General features: G+C 41.7%; 1 protein-coding gene and 1 long non-coding RNA gene across 9 annotated transcripts in view; one reads left to right on the top strand and one right to left on the bottom strand.

Annotated features, from left to right (window-relative positions):
- The window catches only part of Lama2 (laminin subunit alpha 2), a 647931-nt gene continuing 624035 nt past the window's right edge, over positions 1-23896 (bottom strand). For all 8 annotated transcript variants that reach the window (XM_063264627.1, XM_063264628.1, XM_063264630.1 and 5 more), the window contains 7 exons: positions 19092-19204; positions 18609-18798; positions 16498-16653; positions 14981-15134; positions 5468-5598; positions 3036-3258; positions 1-372 (listed from right to left, as the gene is read on the bottom strand). In XM_063264627.1, the coding sequence (XP_063120697.1) occupies positions 215-372; positions 3036-3258; positions 5468-5598; positions 14981-15134; positions 16498-16653; positions 18609-18798; positions 19092-19204 (1125 nt within the window). In that variant the 3' untranslated portion in view covers positions 1-214. The remainder of the gene's footprint in view (positions 373-3035; positions 3259-5467; positions 5599-14980; positions 15135-16497; positions 16654-18608; positions 18799-19091; positions 19205-23896) is intronic.
- The window catches only part of LOC120098807 (uncharacterized), a 71753-nt gene continuing 50983 nt past the window's right edge, over positions 3127-23896 (top strand). Inside the window, exons 1-2 of the long non-coding RNA XR_005497323.2 lie at positions 3127-3266; positions 5731-5821. This is a non-coding gene — a long non-coding RNA (uncharacterized LOC120098807). The remainder of the gene's footprint in view (positions 3267-5730; positions 5822-23896) is intronic.

Below are 23896 nucleotides of genomic sequence, written 5' to 3'. Positions count from 1 at the left end.
TTTAGAATGAAATAATTGGTTTAATAATCATAAGCTTGAAAGAGAACTTGAGTTAAAATTCAATCTGTGGTCTGAATTATCACCATCTGACACAATGCAGAGAGAATTTTGTGTATATGCGCACATTAGTTTTTATTAATATGGTGGGAGTGTATACTGTTTAACTTGATATACTTGTCTTGGTGAATTCTTCTCCGGATTGAACTTATCTTTATTAGGTAGTTGGGCATGATACAGGTTGAACACCCCTCAGTTCCAGAGCCTTGGCAAAATTAACCTCCAGCGGCTTGCCTGTCCCTTTGGTGAGCTTCAGAGATCGGATGCAGCCTCGGAACCTAACGTTGGTGGTCAGGCCAAACTGATTGAGGCCATCTGAAAAGACATAGGAGGGGTCACTTTTGTTTCTCATTCTTACAAATGCTGGGGATCCAGCCCAGAAACATGTGCACACTGCACAAACACTCTACCACCAAGTCGACCACTACTCCCTCAGCCTCATTTCTGAAACATCGCTACAGCAAACATTTGCAATCACACGTCCAAATCAAATCTCAAGCCTGAGGTTGACTCGGAACGCTGTCTATTGTAAGCTGTGTGATTTTGCTTGGAGACTTGCTAACTGGTTTGTAGAGAATTACCAACTTCCTACGAGTTGAATTATAAACTGTGGAAACCTCAAACAAGTAATTTGGTTTGGAACAAACGCATTTAAAGTTATAAAGTCAAACTATGCAATTATAGCCAAGTGTGATGGTACATGACTATAGCACCAGTGTTACAGGTGGAAAGGGAAAACCCAAGCTCTAGGGTAGCCTGGGCTAGACAGTAAGAACCTGCTTCAAAATTAATAAGGAAGGAAATAAGTTGTGGTGGTTTGAATACGCTTGGCCCATGGGACGTGGCACTATTAGGAGGCGTGGCCTTGTTGAAGTAAGTGTGTCACTGTGTAGGTGGGCTGTGAGGTCTCTTAATGCTCCAGATCTGCCCAGTGCAGAAGGAACCTCCTCTGGGCTGCCTGCAGAAGAGTCTCCTTCCTCCTGGCTGCCTGGTGAGCAAAATGTAGAACTCTTCCTTAGAGCACCATGCCTGCCTGGATGCTGCCATGCTTCCCCACAAGGATGATAATGGACTGAAGCTCTCAACGGGTAAGCCAGCCCCAATTAAATGGTTTCTATTAGAAGAGATACCTTGGTCATGGGGTCTCCTCACAGCAACGAAACCCTAAGACATAACTAAACAACAATAACCCCCCCCCCCAATAAATCTTATACAGTTGTATTTGATGAAGCAAAGAATTGATAAAATACTTCTAGTGTTAAAGTAGGACACGGGATGTCCTAACACTGAAAAAATAAAACCCCCAAATGTTCTGTTGGTTGGGAGCTTATGGGATTTTTTTTTTTTTAACTAACAAGACTTGCTTGTTGCAACACAATTCAGCAATGGAACTGTGTGAGGAGAATTCTGAGTGCTTTCAAAACAAAACAAGAAGAAGTCTTGTGATCTCAGTTTCTTCAAAGCTCAGAATTGCTCTTGGAGCCTCTGCGCTCCTCCCAGGTATAGAGGGTAGGGGTGAGATGATGTCCAATTACTCATTATTGCTTACTGGTGTTAATCGGTTAACTGTTTACACTGGCCTTTCTATGGAAAAGTTTCTGCCATGTGTTGCTTATCCTTGTGGTCGAATACCTTACTCACGTGATTCTTCATGACCTTCAGAGTATAAATTGCCTGATTCTCTGAATAAAACGGGCTGTTGCATAGTTGTTTACTCTGCCTCAATTTTAGGCCCTGCTTTCCCAGGCTTATGCCCCCAACTAGAGCAGCAAACAGAGATGCTTCTCTTCCCAAGCCTGCTGGATCCTTGGGAGGATCTTGCTTCATAGCCTGTTGGCAGAGAGGTACGCTGTCTCCCTCAAAATACTGAGTTTGTTACTGATAGAAATATTTATTTATATAGCTCAAAAATTCTTATCGTTTAAAATAATGCACAGTTGTGGGTCTTTTTACACAGTTGTGGCTCAGTGTTTAAGAGCACTAGCTGCTTTTCTAGAGGACCGGGGTTCAACTCCCAGCACCCACAAGGATGCCTCCCACTCTAATTCCAGTTCCAGGGGATCTGATGCCTTCTTCTTGCTTTCCTGGGAAGCAGCCATGCATACTGTACACAGACACACTGTGCACAGACACACACGCTGACAGAACACCCATGCCCATGATACAACTGTTAAAACGTTAAAGCCAAAAGTAACTCTGGAAGGAGCCCATTTGTCCCCTCTAACATCTTTTGTTCTGTCAACCTATGCTGAATACCGCACACCCTCTTTTCTTACACAAAGCCCTTCTGCCTTGGAAGCAAAGCTAAGTTTTTTTTCCAGATTTCTGAAAGCTTACTCCAGGACTCTGCATCACTCCAGTGCTCACTACAAAACTGGACTCATTGCCCAGCAGCTCCTGCCCCTGGCTCCTTAGGTAACCCTGGAGTTCATATGCTGAATTTAATGCTGAATTTAATGTACTGGAGGGTTTTTTTTGATGCAGATTTATTGCTTGGGCTCTCTTGTAATATGAATATAAAGTCTTTAATAACCTATGTGGGAAATTAGCTCCGTTTAACCTGGAGAATTCTAGAATGAGAGGAAATAAGTTGGAGGGCCTTTTATGATTCCTCTGATACATTTCACTTTAAAACTGGGGAGAGGGGAGGGGAACCCTCACAATCCTGGCTTCAACCGCTGCTAAATACTTTATATCTTTTATAAGGTAAATTCATTTCCTTTAGTTTTAGCCTCCCCTTGGATAAAACCTTGGGGGTGATTATGAAAATTTCAAGTCCCATGTGGTTTAAATAAATAGTCCTCTCATTTTACAGACTGGCAATTTTAGGCCAAGTGTTATTTATGGAAAGAGATTCTAAAGCGTAGAAGCAAGTGGCCTTAAGTACACATTCTTGGACACGGTTATACAAATACGAATGTTTAAAACCACAAACATAAGGAGCAAAGGGCTTGTTTGCTGCGGCAACCAGCACTCACCTGGGAAACCGCCAACAAAAACAGGGTCGTTTGTATCTGCTGATGTGGAGGCTGCATTTGGGCTCTGGGCATCCACCTGGTTCCCATCTACCACCAGCTCAAGGCGGTTTTTGATCTTCTTGGCAGTGACTTTATGCCATCGTCCATCGCACATATGGCCTGGGCTCCCAGCATCGTAGACCGCAGTGAATCGGCCGGCGCCATTATCCACATGGAACATAAGCTGGAAAGGTAGGAAAATGACCTGTCACAGGTGGCTTCGGTCGAGGCGAGCGCCACAGCCCGCACGATGAAAACCAGAGGCTGAAGCGAACAACATTTCTCAAACACTGGACAGTTAGGTCTGGAGAAATAGCTCAACTAGTCCAGGGCTCGGCATGCAGAGAACACAAACTGCTCTACAGTTTAAACTAATTTATTTAAATATCCAAGTGTGCTTATCTACTCAGTGAGTGCGTGTCCCAGCCTCCGAGTTTATGGGAAGGTTTGAGGAGTGAGGGGAGGAGAGGGAGATGTGGAAGGCACGCTTTAGATCACCATTACCTTGTGGGAAACATCAGCATCACGGGACTGATATAACTGGCACTGTTGAAGTACTTAGTTTCAACTTAAGTTGAAGCTTTTAATTTGGTCCCCAGAACCAATGTGGGAAAACCTAGATGTGGCAATCAAGGTTTCCGAATCTCAGCATAAGAGGGGCAGATTGGCCAGATTCCCTGGCCCGTCCCGTTTCACGGCTCTTTGTACTCCAAATAGCAATGGATAGTACCTCAAACTGTAAGGTGAGTAGCTCCACATACTGTCCTCTGCCCATCATGTGTGCGTGCAACCCATGCACAGCTGTGCATGTGCACACAGGTACACGCGCACACGCGCAGGCACAAACACCCCCAGCGAAAAGTTAGCATAATGCCAAGTTAAAGCTTGGGACCCAGGAACAAGCCGTAGTCTTTGCTCTTGGGCGTTGCCCGTGTTACTTATGCTGTTTCAGAAGAAGCACCCAAGTCCTACACCAAAACAGAACCTAATCGGCACAAAGGTTTTTCAGCTATCCATCTTTTTGGACTATGAGGTGAACCTTCCAAAACCTTCTTAGGAGAAGCCGCTTCAAGCAACTCATTAATGGGCTTTCAAATATACTTTAAAGTATTGTTTATAAATTTAAGCTTTTGAAGCTTTAATTGTGTTTTTCTTTCTCCTTCATGGTTTTCACTCTAAATACAGGATTGAGAGCCACATAAATTACTTTTTGGGGGCACGTTTCATATCACAGGTGCCAAAGACCCGAGCCAGAAGGCCAGTTAAATTCCCAACAAGGAAGAACTTGATTAGAAGTTCTTGTTTAAATGAGAAAAATCTGTTTTTAGTAACGTGGCAGGATCCCTGAAATTCGAGACATCAGAATTCTTTTGAAGCTGATGAAGGAAAGGAACATGTTGAAATATTAAAAACGTTAGTCAGCTACGCGGTGCACTTGACAAGGTGGATGAAAGAAATGCTTTGTTTGAAAAAGATTAATAGGGCTGGGCGAAGTTTGCAAAATGTATAGTACTGTAAATATTAGTGTTTGGAACACTGAGCGGAGTTTGTAAAAGTGACATTTTACTTCTATGAAGAGCTTGATGGAAAAACCACATGACAGAGTGACACATAAGTGGTAAAAGATTACAAGCAAGAAAGGGAATTTGAAAGAGATGCAAGGAACATAGGCTTTAAACATTCAAACAGAACCAGAGAATTTTGTCTATCTGTTAATTTTTTCATCCTTTTTACCTAAAAGCACTTGGATTTTTTTTCTGTTGTTTTTGGAATCGTGTGAGCAAGAAGGAGAGAATGGCAAGGAGGGTATGTTTTAGATCATGTTTTAGATCAGCACCATCTTCCTGAGTGAGCCTGGTAGAAAATCTGTGAGACTTCTTGCTTATTTTCCTTTTAACCCGCTTTCTACATGTACAGCTCATCTCCCTATAGGTTGCTGTCCACAGGCAGTCATGGATAAGGATCTATTTATGATTAGGCTATCGCTCGTCCACTTGTCTATGTTTGATTTTGGGGGGAAAGTGTCTGAGTGCTTGTAAGTGAAAGTCAGGAACTGGTATGTTGCAGGTCTCAGTGATGTAAAAGGTAGGCTGCTTTCAGATAACTTGAGCCACCTCCTTCACTGCACTGGTAATTTTGCCAACTTAGGTGCACAGATGTAGATTCCCTGAAAGCTGGGGATCCAAAACCATGTGGGCCACAGGTGGTCAACCCAGCTGTGGTGTAGTAGGATTGACACATTTAAAATGTGGCTGGGTGCACAGAATGGGTGTGATAAAAGTGTACATGGATTGTGATGACCCAGAGGGGTGAGAAGAACTGACAAGACCTTGAACCAGAGCTTTGAGTGGGGGAAGCCAGTGTCAGGAGAGAACAAGCAGACATTTACCCACCTTCTCGTCAATCATTTCAATACCCATTCCATCCATCTTCTGACTGCTGACTCCCAGGAGGACTCCAGTGGGTCTTGTGGTACGGAATTCAAATTCTACAAGAAGGTCCAATCCAACTTTGAAGCCACCAACTGGGGAGAAAAATTATTGATTAGACTTTGGGGTGAATTAATTTCAATCTGTGGCTTCCCCAGTGTGTTTGTTGCTGATGCGAGAGGCCAGGATTTTAGACTGCTCATAATTTTCCTCTTGGTACTGCATAGGAATCTGGCGCACAGTGGAGCTTTAATCATTGGATAACCAAATGAATGAGCACACAATAGGACTGACTGAATCAAGGGCTCTCAAAACCAGGTATGAGAATTTCCAAAGTCTGCTGGGCTAAGGAAAGAATTTCAATGGATATTCAGTAAAATTTTATTGAGACGTTCTAAATGGCACTACAGTGATTGGAGTGAGTTCTGATCGTCCTAAATATTTTATTAAATGAAAGATTGCAAATGTAATTTTTTATGGAAAGATTCTAGGACATAATCTTTTCTACTTAATCCAGTGAATCTTTTGGTTAGACATTTTGATATTTGACTCATATATTTAGGCCTTCTATAAGGAGTTAAGATATTTCGTTTAGCAATAAAAAATGATTTCCTAAGAACAGTTAAGACTACATGAATTCTGCAAAATATTGGGAAAGCACTCAAGAAAATTCTATCTGTGCTTTCTATTTACCAGGTGGACCATACATGTCATGTGTGACCACTGCTGTCCTTACTGTGGTACTGGTGATGTGGTAGACTTTTTGTTCTTCCAGGATCCTTGATGACCTTGCATGGAAAAGGTGGATAGATTTAAAGTAAGGGTAGAAGGGCCGAACTGTTCAGGAAGATAAAATAAGAGGTAAAGAGGAAAAAGAAATGATGTAAGGTGCTTCAGCTGAAGAAAAACAGTGATGTGGTGAGATGATGTCCAGCAATTGGGGGGCTGGGTAGCTTTTAAGAACAGAGATATCAAGCCTCTTATAGAGAATGTGTATGGTTTGCACCAAAGTAACCTGCAGTTCTGACCACCCAAGTCTTATGTAAATTGTATTCTGCTGTGAGTTGAAGGATTGGGAAGAGCTGTTGGAAACTGGAGTTGAGATTTTTTTTTTTTGGTTCTTTTTTTCGGAGCTGGGGACTGAACCGAGGGCCTTGTGCTACCACTGAGCTAAATCCCCAACCCCTGGAGTTGAGAGTTTTTGTTGTGTGTTGTTGTCGTTGTTCCATATTTTGATATAATACCAAAAAGAAGGTAGGAAGATCAGCCAACCCATCAGCCACAGAAGCTGAAGCCAGGTATCAAGCCTGGCTAAGAGAAGGGCATCACAGCCACTTGTGGACTGGTAGAAATCGTGGGGAACTTTTGGCTTTCATAGCACATGACATGGCTTTGGGGCAACATCATATCCTCCAATATTTCCAAATCTGATATGTCTCTGTATCTCAAGGTTCTGCCTATACAGAGGTGGGTTTCTACCCTAGCCTGTGTTAGAGGATTCTAATGTCCACTTCACAACTCTGCATAGAAGTATTCAACTCTGAATATCTATGCTTCAAATGCAAGGGCACCTACATTCATAAAAGAAACCTTACTAAATCTCAAAGGACACATTGCATCTCACACAATAATAGTGGGAGATTTCAACACCCTGCTCTCATCAATGGACAGATCATGGAAACAGAAACTAAATAGAGACACAGAAAAACTAAAAAGTTATGAAAAAATCAGATATCTATAGAACATTTCATCCTAAAGCAAAAGATTATACATTCTTCTCGGCACCTCATGGTACCTTCTCCAAAACTGATCATATAATCGGTCACAAAACAGGCTTCAACAGATACAAGAAGATTGAAATAATCCCATGCATACTATCAGATCACCACAGACTAAGGCTGGTCTTCAATAACAACAAAAATGACAGAAAGCCCACATACACATGGAAGTTGAACAATACTCAATGATAGCTTAGTCAAGGAAGAAATAAAGAGATTAAAGACTTTTTAGAATTTAATGAAAATGAAGGTACAACATACCCAAACTTAGGGGACACCATGAAAGCAGTGCTAAGAGGAAAACTCATAGCTCTGAGAGCCTGCAAAAAGAAACTGATTGACAGTACACCTAAAAGTTCTAAAACAAAAAAAAGTAAATACACCCAAGAGGAGTAGATGGCAAGAAATAATCATACTCAGGGCTGAAATTAACCAAGTAGAAATAAAAAAGAACTATAAAAAGAATCAACAAAACCGGGAATTGGTTCATTGAGAAAATCAACAAGATAGATAAACCCCTAGTCAGACTAACCAGAGGGCACAGAGAGAGTATATCCAAATTAACAAAATCAAAAATGAAAAGGGAGACATAACAAAGGAATCTGAGGAAATTAAAAAAATCATCAGACCATACTACAAAAGCCTATATCAACAAAACTGGAAAATCTGGAGGAAATGAACAATTTTCTAGGCAGATACCAGATACCAAAATAAAAACAGGATCAGTAAACCACCTAAACAACCCCATAACTCCTAAAGAAATAGAAGCAGTTATTAAGAGTCTCCCAACCAAAAAAAGTCCAGAACCAGGAGATAGGTTTAGTGCAGAATTCTATCAGACCTTCATAGAAGACCTCATACCAATACTGTCCAAACTATTCCACAAAATACAAACAGAAGGAGCGCTACCCAATTCCTTCTATGAAGCCACAATTACGCTTACACCTAAGCCACACAAAGACCCAACAAAGAACAAGAAGTTCAGACCAATTTCCCTTATGAATATCAATGCAAAAATACTCAATAAAATTCTCCCAAACCAAATCCAAGAACACATCAAAATGATCATCCATTATCATCAAGTAGGCTTCATCCCAGGGATGCAGAGATGGTTCAATAAATGGAAATCTGTCAATGTAATCCACTATGTAAACAAACTCAAAAGAAAAAAGCACATGATCATCTCATTAGATGTTGAGAAAGCATTTGACAAAATTCAACACCCCTTCATGTTAATAGTCTTGAAAAGATCAGGAATTTAAGGTCCATCACTCAACATAATAAAAGCAATATACAGCAAACCAGTAGCCAACATCAAACTAAATGGAGAGAAAGTTGAAGCAATCCCACTAAAATCAGGGACTAGACAAAGCTGCCCACTCTCTCCCTGCTTATTCAATATAGCACTCTAAGTCCTAGCCAGGGCAATCAGACAACAAAAGGAGGTCAAGGGGATACAAATTGGAAAGGAAGAAGTCAAAATATCACTATTTGCAAATGGTATGATAGTATACTTAAGTGAACCCAAAAGTTCCACCAGAGAACTACTAAGCCTAATAAACAACTTCAGCAAAGTGGCTGGGTATAAAATTACCTCAAACAAATCAGTAGCCTTCCTCTACTCAATGGATAAACAGGCTGAGAAAGAAATGAGGGAAATGACACCCTTCACAATAGCTACAAATAACGTAAAATACCTCAGAATGACTTTAACCAAGCAAGTGAAAGATCTATATGACAAGAACTTTAAGCCTCTGAAGAAAGAAATTGAAGACCTCAGATGATGGAAAGATCTCCCACGCTCATGGATTGGCAAGATTAATATAGTAAAGATGGCCATTTTGCCAAAAGCAATCTATAGATTCAATGCAATCCCCATCAAAATTCCTACTCAATTCTTTACAGAGATAGAAAGAGCAATTTGCAAATTCATTTGGAATAACAAAAAACCCAGGATAGCTAAAACTATCCTCAACAATAAAAGGACTTCAGGGGGAATCACTATCCCTGAACTCAAGCAGTATCACAGAGCAAGACTGATAAAAACTGGATGGTATTGGTACAGAGACAGGCAGATCAATGGAATCGAGTTGAAGACCCATAAATGAACCCACACACCTATGGTCACTTGATCTTTGACAAAGAAGCTAAAGCCATTGATTGAAAAAACAACAGTATTTTCAACAAATGGTGCTGTTTCAACTGGAGGTCAGCATGTAGAAGAATGCAAATTGATCCATTCTTATTGATTTGTACCAAGTTCAAATCCAAGTGGATGAAGGACCTTCACATAAAACCAGATGAATTAAAACTAATAGAAGAGAAAGTGGGGAAGAGCCTCAAACATATGGGACTAGGGAAAATTTCTTGAACAGAACACCAATGACTTATGTTCTAAGATCAAGAATCAACAAATGGGACCTCATAAAACTGCATAATTTTTGTAAGGCAAAGGATACCATTATTAAGATAAAATGGCATCCAACAGATTGGGAAAAGATCATTATCAAACCTACATCCAATAGAGCACAAATATCCAATATATACAAAGAACTCAAGAAGTTAGACTCCAGAGCACCAAATAACCCTACTAAAAATTGAGTACAGAGCTAAACAAAGAATTCTTAACTGAGCAATATTGAATGGCTGAGAATTACCTAAAGAAATGTTCAACATCCTTAGTTATCAGGGAAATGCAAATCAAAACAACCCTGAGATTCCACCTCACACCAGTCAGAATGGCTAAGATCAAAAACTCTGGCGACAGCAGATGCTGGTGAGGATGTGGAGAAAGAGGAACACTTTTCCATTGTTGGTGGGATTGCAAGCTGGTACAACCATTCTGGAAATCAGTCTAGAGGCTCCCTAGAAAATTGGACATTGAACTACCTGAGGGCCCAGCTATACCTCTCCTGGGCATATACCCAAAAGATGCTCCAACATAAAACAAAGACACATGCTCCACTATGTTCATAGCAGCCTTATTTATAAGAGCCAGAAGCTTGAAAGAACCCAGATGCCCTTCAACAGAGGAATGGATTAAAAAAATGTGGTACATCTACTCAATGGAGTATTACTCAGCTATCAAAAACAATGAGTTCCTTGAAGTTCTAGCCAGAGCAATCAGAGAACAAAAGGAGATCAAGGGGATACAGATCGGAAAAGAAGAGGTCAAAATATCACTATTTGCAGATGATATGATAGTATATTTAAGTGATCCCAAAAGTTCCACCAGAGAACTACTAAAGCTGATAAACAACTTCAGCAAAGTGGCTCGGTATAAAATTAACTCAAATAAATCAGTTGCCTTCCTCTACACAAGAGAGAAACAAGCCGAGAAAGAAATTAGGGAAATGACACCCTTCATAATAGACCCAAATAATATAAAGTACCTCGGTGTGACTTTAACCAAGCAAGTAAAAGATCTGTACAATAAGAACTTCAAGACACTGAGGAAAGAAATTGAAGAAGACCTCAGAAGATGGAAAGATCTCCCATGCTCATGGATTGGCAGGATTAATATAGTAAAAATGGCCATTTTACCAAAAGCAATCTACAGATTCAATGCAATCCCCATCAAAATACCAATCCAATTCTTCAAAGCGTTAGACAGAACAATTTGCAAATTCATCTGGAATAACAAAAAACCCAGGATAGCTAAAACTATCCTCAACAATAAAAGGACTTCAGGGGGAATCACTATCCCTGAACTCAAGCAGTATTACAGAGCAATAGTGATAAAAACTGCATGGTATTGGTACAGAGACAGACAGATAGACCAATGGAATAGAATTGAAGACCCAAATGAACCCACACACCTATGGTCACTTGATTTTTGACAAAGGAGCCAAAACCATCCAATGGAAAAAAGATAGCATTTTCAGCAAATGGTGCTGGTTCAACTGGAGGTCAACATGTAGAAGAATGCAGATCGATCCATGCTTATCACCCTGTACAAAGCTTAAGTCCAAGTGGATCAAGGACCTCCACATCAAACCAGACACACTCAAACTAATAGAAGAAAAACTAGGGAAGCATCTGGAACACATGGGCACTGGAAAAAAATTTCCTGAACAAAACACCAATGGCTTATGCTCTAAGATCAAGAATCGACAAATGGGATCTCATAAAACTGCAAAGCTTCTGTAAGGCAAAGGACACTGTGGTTAGGACAAAACGGCAACCAACAGATTGGGAAAAGATCTTTACCAATCCTACAACAGATAGAGGCCTTATATCCAAAATATACAAAGAACTCAAGAAGTTAGACCGCAGGGAAACAAATAACCCTATTAAAAAATGGGGTTCAGAGCTAAACAAAGAATTCACAGCTGAGGAATGCTGAATGGCTGAGAAACACCTAAAGAAATGTTCAACATCTTTAGTCATAAGGGAAATGCAAATCAAAACAACCCTGAGATTTGACCTCACACCAGTGAGAATGGCTAAGATCAAAAACTCAGGTGACAGCAGATGCTGGCGAGGATGTGGAGAAAGAGGAACACTCCTCCATTGTTGGTGGGATTGCAGACTGGTACAACCATTCTGGAAATCAGTCTGGAGGTTCCTCAGAAAATTGGACATTGAACTGCCTGAGGGCCCAGCTATACCTCTCTTGGGCATATACCCAAAAGATGCCTCAACATATAAAAGAGACACGTGCTCCACTATGTTCATCGCAGCCTTATTTATAATAGCCAGAAACTGGAAAGAACCCAGATGCCCTTCAACAGAGGAATGGATACAGAAAATGTGGTACATCTACACAATGGAATATTACTCAGCTATCAAAAACAACGAGTTTATGAAATTCGTAGGCAAATGGTTGGAACTGGAAAATATCATCCTGAGTGAGCTAACCCAATCACAGAAAGACATACACGGTATGCACTCATTGATAAGTGGCTATTAGCCCAAATGCTTGAATTACCCTAGATCCCTAGAACAAACGAAACTCAAGATGGATGATCAAAATGTGAATGCTTCACTCCTTCTTTAAATGAGGAAAAAGAATACCCTTGTCAGGGAAGGGAGAGGCAAAGATTAAAACAGAGACTGAAGGAACACCCATTCAGAGCATGCCCCACATGTGGCCCATACATATACAGCCACCCAATTAGACAAGATGGATGAAGCAAAGACGTGCAGACTGACAGGAGCCGGATGTAGATCTCTCCTGAGAGACACAGCCAGAATACAGCAAATACAGAGGCGAATGCCAGCAGCAAACCACTGAACTGAGAATAGGACCCCCGTTGAAGGAATCAGAGAAAGAACTGGAAGAGCTTGAAGGGGCTCGAGACCCCATATGTACAACAATGCCAAGCAACCAGAGCTTCCAGGGACTAAGCCACTACCTAAAGACTATACATGGACTGACCCTGGACTCTGACCTCATAGGAAGCAATGAATATCCTAGTAAGAGCACCAGTGGAAGGGGAAGCCCTGGGTCCTGCTAAGACTGAACCCCCAGTGAACTAGACTGTGGGGGGGAGGGCGGCAATGGGGGGAGGGTTGGGAGGGGAACACCCATTAGGAAGGGGAGGGGGGGAGGGGGATGTTTGCCCGGAAACCGGCAAGGGGAATAACACTCGAAATGTATATAAGAAATACTCAAGTTAATAAAAAAAAAAAGGAAAAAAAAAAAGAAATCATATAGATAGCTGCGCTGATCCTTCATAATGCTGGGGAATAAATCTAAGCTCTGAGTCTAAACTTGTTTTCATTTTACCTAGAGCAAAGTTGGTAATTTTTAAATAAACCTATTTATTTTAATAAACCCATTTTGCACAATAAAAAAAAAACAATGAGTTCATGAAATTCACAGGCAAATGGATGGAACTAGAAAATATCATCCTCAGTGAGGTAACCCAATCCCCCCCAAGAAAACCACACATGATGTGCACTCACTGATAGCCCAAAAGTTCCAATTTTCCAAGATACAATCCAGAGACCACATGAAGCTCAAGAAGAAGGATGACCTGTGTGGATGCTTCAGTCCTTCTTAAAAGGGGAAACAAAAATATTCTTAGGAGAAGATATGGGACAAAGTTTGGAGCAGAGACTGAAGGAATGGGCATTCAGAGCCTGCCCCACCTGGGGATCCAACTCAAATATATACAGCCACCAAAACTAGATGATATTGATGAAGCCAAGAAGTACATGCTGACAGGCGCCTGATAGAGCTGTCTCCTGAGAGGCTTAGTCAGAGCATGACAAATACAGAGGCAAATGCTAGCAGCAAACCATTGAACTGAGAAAAGGTCCCAGTCAGAGGAATTAGAGAAAGGATTCAAGGAGCTGAAGATGTTTGCAACCCCATAAGAACAACAATACTAACCAACCAGAGCTCCCAGGGACTAAACCACTACACAAAGACTACATATGAGCAGAACCATGGCTCTAGCTGCATATGTAGCAGAGGAGGTCTTGTTGTGCACCAATGGGAGGAAAAGGCCTTGGTCCTACCAAGGCTGGACCCACCCCTCCCCCCCCCCAGTGCAGGGGAATGTCAGGGCAGTGAGGCAGGAGCGGGGGTGGTTGGGGAGGGGGAACACCTTCATAGAAGAAGGAGGAGAGGGATGGGATAGGGGGCTTATGGATGAGAAACTGTAAAAGGGAATATCATTTGAAATGTAAATAAAAAAATCCAAAAAAAGAGAAGTATTCAACTCCTATAATAAAGCTTTTTTAAGTATCTGTTTCTCCATAAAAACTTTTCTGGCTTCTAGTCAAAATCAATCTTTCTTGTAAATCTGTAGAATACTCTATATCTTTTATGGTATTTAAAAAATTTCTTTTCCTTTTTGTGATTTCTCTCAAAATTGAATTTTTATTATTGATAACACACTTCTAAAGGCAGAAATTACATCTTATTTTTCCCATTTCTTATAATTGGCATTCACATGTGGCCTGTTCCTTATTTTTTTTCCTAATGAACCAATATGTGTGACTCATGGTCCGAATGTTCTCTTTTAGTAGCTAATGTAAGGGGTCTTATGTGAACAGAGAATTACATTTTATTTTCCTTTACAGTGTGATGTTCAATTTCAGTAATGCAGACATATATATGGAAAGTGATAGTGAATGCCTGGCATAATGGCATTTTTTGCTGTGATCAACAACAAATGGGTACCACTGAACCTGTGTGTGTGTAGATGTCTGCATGTGTGCATGTGTGCATGTATGTGTGTGAAGAAATGGAACCGTGAGAGAACTTGTAAAGGAATAACGAGAGATGGTCTCTCATCTCCAGAACGTGAGACAGAGAACACCGAAAAGCCGAACATTACACATGAGCCTTCTTGTATAGCTAGGTTCATTTTGCTGCCATTGTTCTCCAAATAGCCTTCCTCCAAATAGCCTTCCTTAAGTCACTTAATGTTCTTCCTTATAAGCTTTTCTCAGAATCACACACGTGAGTTTTTGTTGGCGGTGGTCTGCTTTGGCTCTTAGAGACAGAACTTAGGCCCTCAACCTTGCTAGGCACGTGCTTTACCATTGAACTGCAGCCCCCGTTCCCACTATCCACATGTGAATGTTTTCGAGGTAGCTTTTTGTTAGTTATAGAAACTAATGTTTGTTTTAAATGAAGAATAGTAGCTCAGGACCCTGGGGAAACTATCGGTTTTTGACGCAGCAAGAAGTCAGCATTCATATGTCATGAATATTCAACAGAAAGGAAGCAGATGGAGCTTACCTGCTTTAGCAAAACCAGTTCCATCAAAGTAAGTCCCCTTCTCTGCATTGGCAAAGCATGTCCCGACGTGAAAACTGGAGGTAGGCTGGTCCAGATCAACAGGGGCTTGTTCCATGTAAAGATTCCTAACACAGCCATCTAGGCTGTAGGTTACCTGAGCAGTCAGGTCAGAAGGAACAGGTGTCAGGTTTAGCAATGTTGGGCCTCTATGTGTAGTACAACCACCCGTGGTGTACACTGCACACAGGCATTAACTAGTTGTCCTAGAACACGCCTCAAAGCTTCCTGGTATTGGACCTCTGTAGCTCATACTTCACAGCTCAGCTGATAGTAACCCAACATCAAGGTTGTCTGCCAGGATGCATCTAGCTGGGACCATAATGACCTGATGTTCTGAGGACCTACTCACAGTATGTGCCCATTGACTTGACAGAGCTGTGAGCCCCATGTAAGCAGGGTAACTTTTGACTTGTCTGTTATATTCCCGATTCCATATTTCTACGAATAAGTTGTTAACTTTACTATCCATGCATTCAGTTGTGATCTATATTTCAGTTTCTACTAAAAAAGAAGACAATTAAGTTTGGATCACTGTCTTTGGAACAAAAATCTAACAAAAGCAATGGTCCCTCCTCTAAGAAAATACATGTACAAAATGTGAACGTTTGTATAAAACATTTTAGAGATGATGGAATTTAGAACCAACTTAACTCAATGCTCTGATGCACTGTAATTCATTTGCTTTAGAAATTCAAGTTGATCATTTTTGTTGCCATCACTCCAGACTCTTATTTTTGATAGGTAAGTAGTAACCCATAATTATGAAAAGGGTGATTTATATAATCCATACAAACACAGATACAGGGAAAGAGAGATCTCCAATGACACTTGCTAATCAAGTGGGGAAGTGTAATCGCTTGCATTACGAATGCTTATTAGATTTTCCCCAAAAACTGCTTACACAAGTATCTGCACATAGCTTCCTGGAACCTGCCCCCAGTTGGTTCTGATTGGTTAAAAAAAAAAAAAAAGATGCTAACAGCCAATAGAGGGGGAGGACAAACAGAGATGGGTTTTGAGAATTTCTGGGGCTTGGGACAGGGAGAGAGGAAGAATAAGATCCACCATGCTAGGAGAGGTAGAGGAAAGGAGAGATGCCTATGCCTGAGAAGAGTGGAGGGCAGAGAGACATAGTCACCATGTGAAGGAGCCAGCCAGGAGAGGACAGCCCAGAGGGCTGCCCAACTGGCCCAGGAAAGCCAAGATAGAACATAGAATTTAGTAAGCAATAAGTAGGGATTATTGGCAGGAGGTGGATTAACCACACGGAGGTTAGAAAATGGCCCAGCTATTGCATTAAGGCCTATCACAATATAATGGTTGTATGTGTATTTCTCACAGACACAGACACAGACACACACACACACACACACACACACACACACACACACACACACACGTATTCATGCACAAGTCACTAACTCTACCAAATAATCAACAAGGAATTAGACACTCACTGGACCAATTCTGCGTGTGGTATAGTTGATCGGCAAGCCACCAACATACAGAATCCCCACAACATCCAGGATGTCAGCTTTCTTGGGACTGATGGTTTGGTTGGAGGCGTCATCTACAGAAAGAATTCCCTCCTGCTTCACTCTCGTAATCTTAATCTACAAAACAAGGAGGCATCATCGATGCTAATCCTGAACAAAGCCACAAGACAAGGAACTTTTCTGGTAGTTCCAAGAGAGATTGATATCATTTAGGTGCTCAGTCCATAATACGAGTGAAGGTAAATATGTTTTACAGAGCATATCAAATTCTGACTTTGAATGCAATTTCTTTTCTGAGTAAGTTTCAGATAAAATTTCCAGCATAGCTCAGTGGATATATGCCTCAGAGGTAGCTGTGCCATGATGAATTTTACAGACTGATAGCTCTGACTTGAGCTAAGAGAGCTGCCAAATTCATGCCTTGATTATTATAATCCTGATTATTGAAACAAGGTCTTATTACATAGCCTAGGTTGGCTCGGAACTCAAGATCCTACTGCCCTGCTTCTCTAGCACTGGTATGATATCAGTATATATCATTGAGCTAGGTTTCCAGCTCTATGTTTAGTCCTGTATTAATTTACTGGGCTCCTAATACATCTTCACGTAAGCGTAGTAGCCCTCCTTGTGTAACATCAGAGGTGGGGAGATCAGGGCAGGGGAGGGGCACTGCTAGTCTTGTAGCAGCTGACTGGTTTGAAGTCAGGGAGAAAGATAAAAACCTAAGATCAGTGAACGCATGACAGGAGTGTAGGAGAGAGGGAAGAAATGCAAGGCCTGGGGAGTCTGCATTTAGTCAGGGGATGATGTAGACCTTTAAATGCTGGAGCATAAGAGTGCTGGAAAAACAAGATATAAGAGGATTAGAACAATATAGCACCACATTTGAAACACATTTATTTATATTTAGAAAGTGGTTTTTTTTTAACATTTACAAATGAAATCTGTCCCTACTATTAAGGCTAATTACCTTACATAAATTGCCTTTCCTAACCTCAACTTGGTGGTCTGTCAGTACCTCTATTTTTCTTCCCTCAAGTGTTGTATTTACTTGTCTATTAGCTGGAGAACAGAAGAAACTGACAAAGGTTCTCTGACCAGAAGCTTCATCTGCTACGTTTTTTCCCCAAGCTAAAAAGATCTCATGTCTTATTTCCAGGGTTACAAACTGATTGGCTTGAGGTTTATATCGTAATTCTATTTTCTTCCATTCTTTGGCTCTCTCTCCAACATGACAAGCCAAAGCAGGTTAATATATCAAATCCAACATCTAATAATATTGCACTCTGAAAATTAAACATTTTATTGGTCTACCTAGGGAAACTTTACTTAATAGGCTATCGCAGGTGCAGAGACAAATTTCAAGAGTTTATTTTAATCAGGCCACATATTATCTACCTGCAGTCATGCCAGAGAGGAGTAAGTTGGCAAATGAGCCTTCTGTGCCCACAATAGCACTAGTTTCTGGGTGGAAGGCCAACGTTTAAAGTTGTTGCCAATAGCTTTCGGTGGAAATGGTGCCTGGGGGCCACTATCCTTAGTCTTGCAGAGACTTTCAGTCTCCTGACTTTCAGATCAGTGTGTGCTTGGGTGAGGGATAAGTCTTAGGACCCATCGCAATGTATCCGGCGTATATTTTGGCCACGTATCGTTTTCTTAGTAGAGAGGAGTGCACAGCCTTGGAACAAACTTTGTTTCTCTACGCTGAATACAGAAGCCTCATGGGGAAAGCGCTCTGTGGTCTTCTCATTCCTGATTAAACAGATGGAACCATCTGCAGTGGCCTGAGTCTGGTTTGTTGATTGTTGCTTGGGAACCACAGTTCCATTACCAAAAGCAGGACTGTTGTAGCACACTGAGCCCATAAGTGATGAATCAGAGAGCTACTCACATCTAGACACGTTCTCAAACTGTGGCCTTGTACACACCACTCGCCTTTTGTCCCGTCTCTGCCTTTGTTCTGTTACTCTAGAGTTAGGGTCTGCACGAACACAACAGCTCTGGCAGGGGACGGTCCATGGTTACTTCTAGAACCCTTCTTAGAAGACCACCCGCGTCCTGGGGACTGTTACCTTGTGCCACTGGCCATCGTTGATTCGGGTGGGGATCATGGTGCTTGTGTCCCCGCTCCCCAGATCATAACTGAAGTAGGGGAAGCCATTCCTCAGCTGAACAGTAGCAAAATCTGCATGATTGATCCGAGCCATGTAAAAGAGTAAGCCTGATTCAGCCTCAGTTCGCACTTCCAGCTCAATGGTGAGGCTGCCAAATGCAAATGTGGGAGAAAAAACAGATCAGAGCGTCCTTAGGCTAAGACGCAGTGGTTTTCCGCAAGGATATGCATGAAGGATAGAAAACCGGAAGCAGAGGGACTGTCTAGGGCTATGAGGCTCTTACGTTTGTGTTCAAGGCAGACCGAGTTCTATTTTTTTATTTTCCTCAGTGAATTAAAAAACAGATCTCTAACGCTAGGAATCTGACACGTAATTGATTAAATGTGAATATTCAGTGTTCCGATGATCAGTTCTTGTGCCCCGTTGCAGAATGATACATACCGGTTTTTAACTTTGGTGTCATCAAAAGCGAGAGCAATGTGGCTGTTTCTGGAAAGCCCGAACTGCTTGCTCCCCGACAGAAAAGCTGGTTCTGATTCTGCAACACACGGGCCCTGAGAAGTACCAAGGACAGGAGATGAGATCATGGCCATCTGTACACGTTGGGCAACGTTGCTGTCAGGAGTGTATCTTCTGTATTCTCTTCCTGACTTTGAACAATGCAGGATTCTCTAACACTAAAACCTACCTCTTATTCATCTCTGTAATCCGCAGGACAATAGGTGCTTATGAAGTGCTCTGTGAATTCGAACTAGTTTTTCTTAGCAATGCCTTGGAACTGCTACAGGGATGTGTTTAAAGGGGTATGGATACATTTATATTCTGCTTATTCTCTAAGGAAAACACTGCTTATATTCCTGGGGAAATAGCAATTTCTTTTCCACATTTACTTCACTGATGGGGAGTTTTATTCTTAGAAGATAGACCAGGGAGAATTATGGGCTAGCTTTGGATTATAAGAGTAGAAAAATGTGTTCCTCCTCACCTCCTCATTTCCATTTTCCATCATAGTATTTTTCCTCAGAAATTATCAGTCCACTAGAAGGTTGCTGGAAATTCAGAATTTCAAGATGGTGTATCTTGAAACCTGCAAGTCAGCCCATTCAGGGCCTTAGCTGGTTGCTAGGCAACCAGCACATGTGGGTTTTTTTTCTTTTCTTTTCTCTTTTTTTTTTTTTTTTAAATGCAACCTACTGTACACCATTTCCCCTGCTGCTGTTCAAAGATCAGCTTCCTAGGGTCCTTGAGCGGGACAGCTAGGTACACAGATGTGCAGTCACTTGCTCTAATGCTATGCTGTCACCGCCTGGAAATTCATAATAACGTTTGATGAAGGGGGCCCTGCGTTTTCCCTTTGCACACGGCCTCACCAATCACACAACTGATCCTGGAGACTTGGACTATACACTGCAGGGCTCAGGAAATAAGGTTCCTCAAATGACAAAGCTGCACGCCGTCTCCTCGCTCTCTGTCTTCTCAGGCTATCTTTATATACAGGTGGCTGAGGAAGTTGTTTAGAACCTGGGGTGTGTGAGAATTCACAACAATAACCTGCACCCTTGCACGAACGTATCGGCTTTTCAGATCCGAGTTTAATAGCTCAGAGAGGGAGGCAGCCCCAGCCACTGCTGACTAAGCAGGTCCTCCCAAATGGCCTAGGGCAACGTTTTGATGAGGCGTGTTCTTCTCCAACAGACTACCTCAGACATGACTCATCTGCACTCGGGACATCTTTATTCGAGGAAAAGCCTCATTCTCTTTTTTCCTGAGCTTGGTCAAAGGCGCCCTACATTATGCCACAGCAGGTAAAAGGGCTTAAAAGTGTTTCGGGAAAGCTATGAAATTGGTCTTTATGGAGGTAGTTCCTTTTTTTTTTGCCTCCCAGGAGATGGTCAGTTACAAAAAGAAGACTGGCTGAAATTCATACATCTATGTAAAAGCCCAGTGGGCAGGGCAGGATAATCTATTCACAACACACAGCAATGCCTTTGCTAGTACAAGGCCAACAAAGAAAGCCCGAATGGAAAGCTTTCTGTATGTGGCTTAATGTCCTGGCCCTCGAAGGCTATTAATAGAACAAGAATCATTTTCAGCACATACTGTAGCATGTAGCCTTCTATAGAATTCTCTGAGAGAATTCTGTGTTGTGAGTTCTTGGGGAAGAATTTCACCAAAACATCTCTAAACCTTTACCTCCAGAAATAGACGTTGGGAACATCAATGGATGCCATGGGCAGGCTGAAGAAATGTACCAGTGAGGGATGCTGCTGTTAACTGCTGCCGCAGCCACTTAGCCATTCACCAAATAATATGCTAATATGTCATATTCTCAGATGGCTGTCTTTGAATGTCAGGTGATAGCCACACTCTATGACTTCGCCTGTCGGTTAACTGGAGAGGTATTGAACAGGTCCACAGCCGAGCAGCAGTCCCCTACACCTTGAACATATTAGATTTTCTAGTCGGGCATTTCAGAAACATTTCCAGTTGGAAGAGAGAGAGGATTTAGTCTAGATCCTTTGATTCCTATGCCAATACATATGACACAATCACGTAGAAAGAGGGGCACGCTGTAAGGGATAAGTGTCACTTCTGGGCCCAAGGACACTCTTTTCCTATGTTTTGGAAACAATAATCTCTGGGAAAAAATGCTAAAACAACAACAGCAATAATAGTAATTTTTTTTAAAGAAAAAACAGCCTCAAGACGCCCATTAATCTCAACGTGGTACACTTCTGCCATCTGGTGGTGATGCTTCATAATACAGGTAGTATGTGTGTGTGTGATGGGGGAGGATAAAAGGCAGGAAGGATGATTTATTTCTGCTTTTCAGGTGACAATTCTCAGGCACACAGGGATGCTGGGGAGGGACTACTGGAGTAGTGTATTTGTCACTAAAGTAGCTTGAAAGGAAGCCATGTTCCCTAGAGCCACCGTCACAAGGAGAGGGGTCAGTTGTCCCAGCAAACCTTTCCACTCTGTTAAACGTTCAGGCCAGAATAAAGCAGTGGTCGGTTCTAATTCCAGTGCGGTGCCGACACTTGGAAATAGGTGATTGAATTCAAGGACATGTATGCTTCCTTGGTAAGTGGACTTTGAGTTTAGATAGCTGGAGATCAGGGATTCCCACTGCATTTATCAAAATGAGTGGCAAGTGATGAGTCATGCTAAAAATTGTGTAATTTTCTTCCTTCATGAGTCAATGATCCCGCTAATAAGTGTGGGCTACGGTCCCATCTGATGCTTGCCTTCGGTGATCTTTGTGGGTGAATACTGACTAGGTGCTGTTTTCAGTGCTGGCTTCGATGTTCTGATGTATACAATGCCCGCTGCTGTGTTTGCCGAGACACTGAATCATGATACCTCTTTCTCTGTGACCTCTTTAGTAGGAACTGACCATTTGCAGGCATAAGCTGTAAGATGGGTCCAACTTGGGGTGTGGTGAATCCATTTTCCCTTTAAATACATGTCATCGCCCACGTCACTTATCCTATGGCTTCAACTGTAGCTAGCTTTTAACGCGCTGGCACTCACGTTGCTACAGGAGCCACTCTCTCTTGCTCTCCCGTTGTCCTTCTCAGCTCGGTTTTCGTCCGTTTCCTGAGAACCTTATCAGAACTCTTCATTTCTACCAGAATTTGGAAGTGCCACATTCAACTTTCCAGCAAGATTCACATAAAAGAAATGCAGCCAACTTGTATGGCAAACCCCGTGGGCTATGCTTGTCAAAGAGGCTCGGAATCAATGCCGCAGCCATTTTTCCTATTTGAACACATCGATGCATTTCTGTATTGATAAGCCCAGATGCTTATCAGCTCCATCCCCATAATTCTAGATAAGTAACATACACCAACATCTACAAACATAATAAGCAGGATGTCTTTCTCACCAGATAGTAATGGGTTAAATACTCAGGGAGATAGCATGAGGGACCTTAGACTCCAGTGCTGTGAGATAAAGTAACGTGTGGGAAGTATGGTTGGATCTAGGATGGCAGACCATAGGATTGACGTATCCATTTCACAGGGCAGAGATTTTCCCAGGATGCTTTTCAATTAGCCTGAAGCATAGTGAATGTTTTCTTTTCACTACAAGCTGCTGGCAATGTTAGGGGTGAAGAGTGTGAGGAAGGACAAGTGGGCAAGAAGGGAGATGACTCCTCGGTCAGGAAATACAGGGCTTGTAGGGAGAAGTTTCCGAGATTAACCTGTGAGGATTTTAAAACTTTCAACTTGAAATGTTGAGAAAAAAGATCTAAGAAGCATTTCATGCCTGAGTTTGAGATTGCTTACAAAGAGAATACATTTCGGTATCTGGGGGCTTCCAGCACATGTGTTCACCCTCAAAGTGTGAAAGGTTCCATCACCTAGTTCTCACAGAAGGAGATAGCATGGTGGGTGTTACCACAGGCTAGACAGTGTTCTAGCTGTTTTACGGAAGTATGTAATTCCTCACCTAATGATCATCAAAGCTAGCTGTCCTTACTGCCGATGGATTACTTCATGTGCGGGATGTCACCTGCAACTGGCAGGTGGTCTCTTCTCTCTCTCTCTGTTCCTTTCTAGTTAGCCATGAAGGTATCAGTCTTACATTTATTGCACGCTCAGTTAATATATTTTATAAAATAAAATACCAAGTTAACATTTTGTCTTAACTTTTAGTCACTTCTAAAAGGAAGGCTCTTTTTTTTCCCCCAAAGGAGAAAACATAAATCAAATTAAAATGGATAATATATGTCATATGAAACAGGAGCTGAACTTCTAAAATTCTGCTTGGTGTAGTAACACACGCCTTTAACTCCAACACTTGAGAGGCAGAGGTAGGTGGATCTCCTGTGAGTTTCAGACCAGCTTGGTCTACACAATAAGACTCTGTCTTAAACAACTTAACAAAGTTGAAAAGTTCTAAAATTATAATTCTGACCTTACGGTCCTCAACGAGTTCAATGGGCAGGAAGAGAAATTTCAGGTGTGACTTGGGTCTCTCTTATCCAAGACTGTTCTGTAATTTCTCTCATGGGGTCACTTATGAGTTAAAATTTCTGTGCTGGAGAGATAGATTAGAAGTTTAGACCACTGTCTTTGCAGAGGACCCTGTGTTCAATTCCTAGCATCTACATGATGACTCAACTGTCTTCACCTCCAGTTCTGAAGGATCTAGTACTTTCTTCTGAACCATATGTGGTGCACACACATACATACATGCAAAGAAATATTTATAGACATTAAACCATAAGTAGAAAGGAT

This window comes from Rattus norvegicus, chromosome 1 (assembly GCF_036323735.1).
Source record: "Rattus norvegicus strain BN/NHsdMcwi chromosome 1, GRCr8, whole genome shotgun sequence".
In the NCBI taxonomy this organism is placed as follows: domain Eukaryota; kingdom Metazoa; phylum Chordata; class Mammalia; order Rodentia; family Muridae; genus Rattus; species Rattus norvegicus.
Note: the sequence above shows the minus strand (reverse complement) of the source record. Positions and strands in the feature narration are given on the sequence as shown.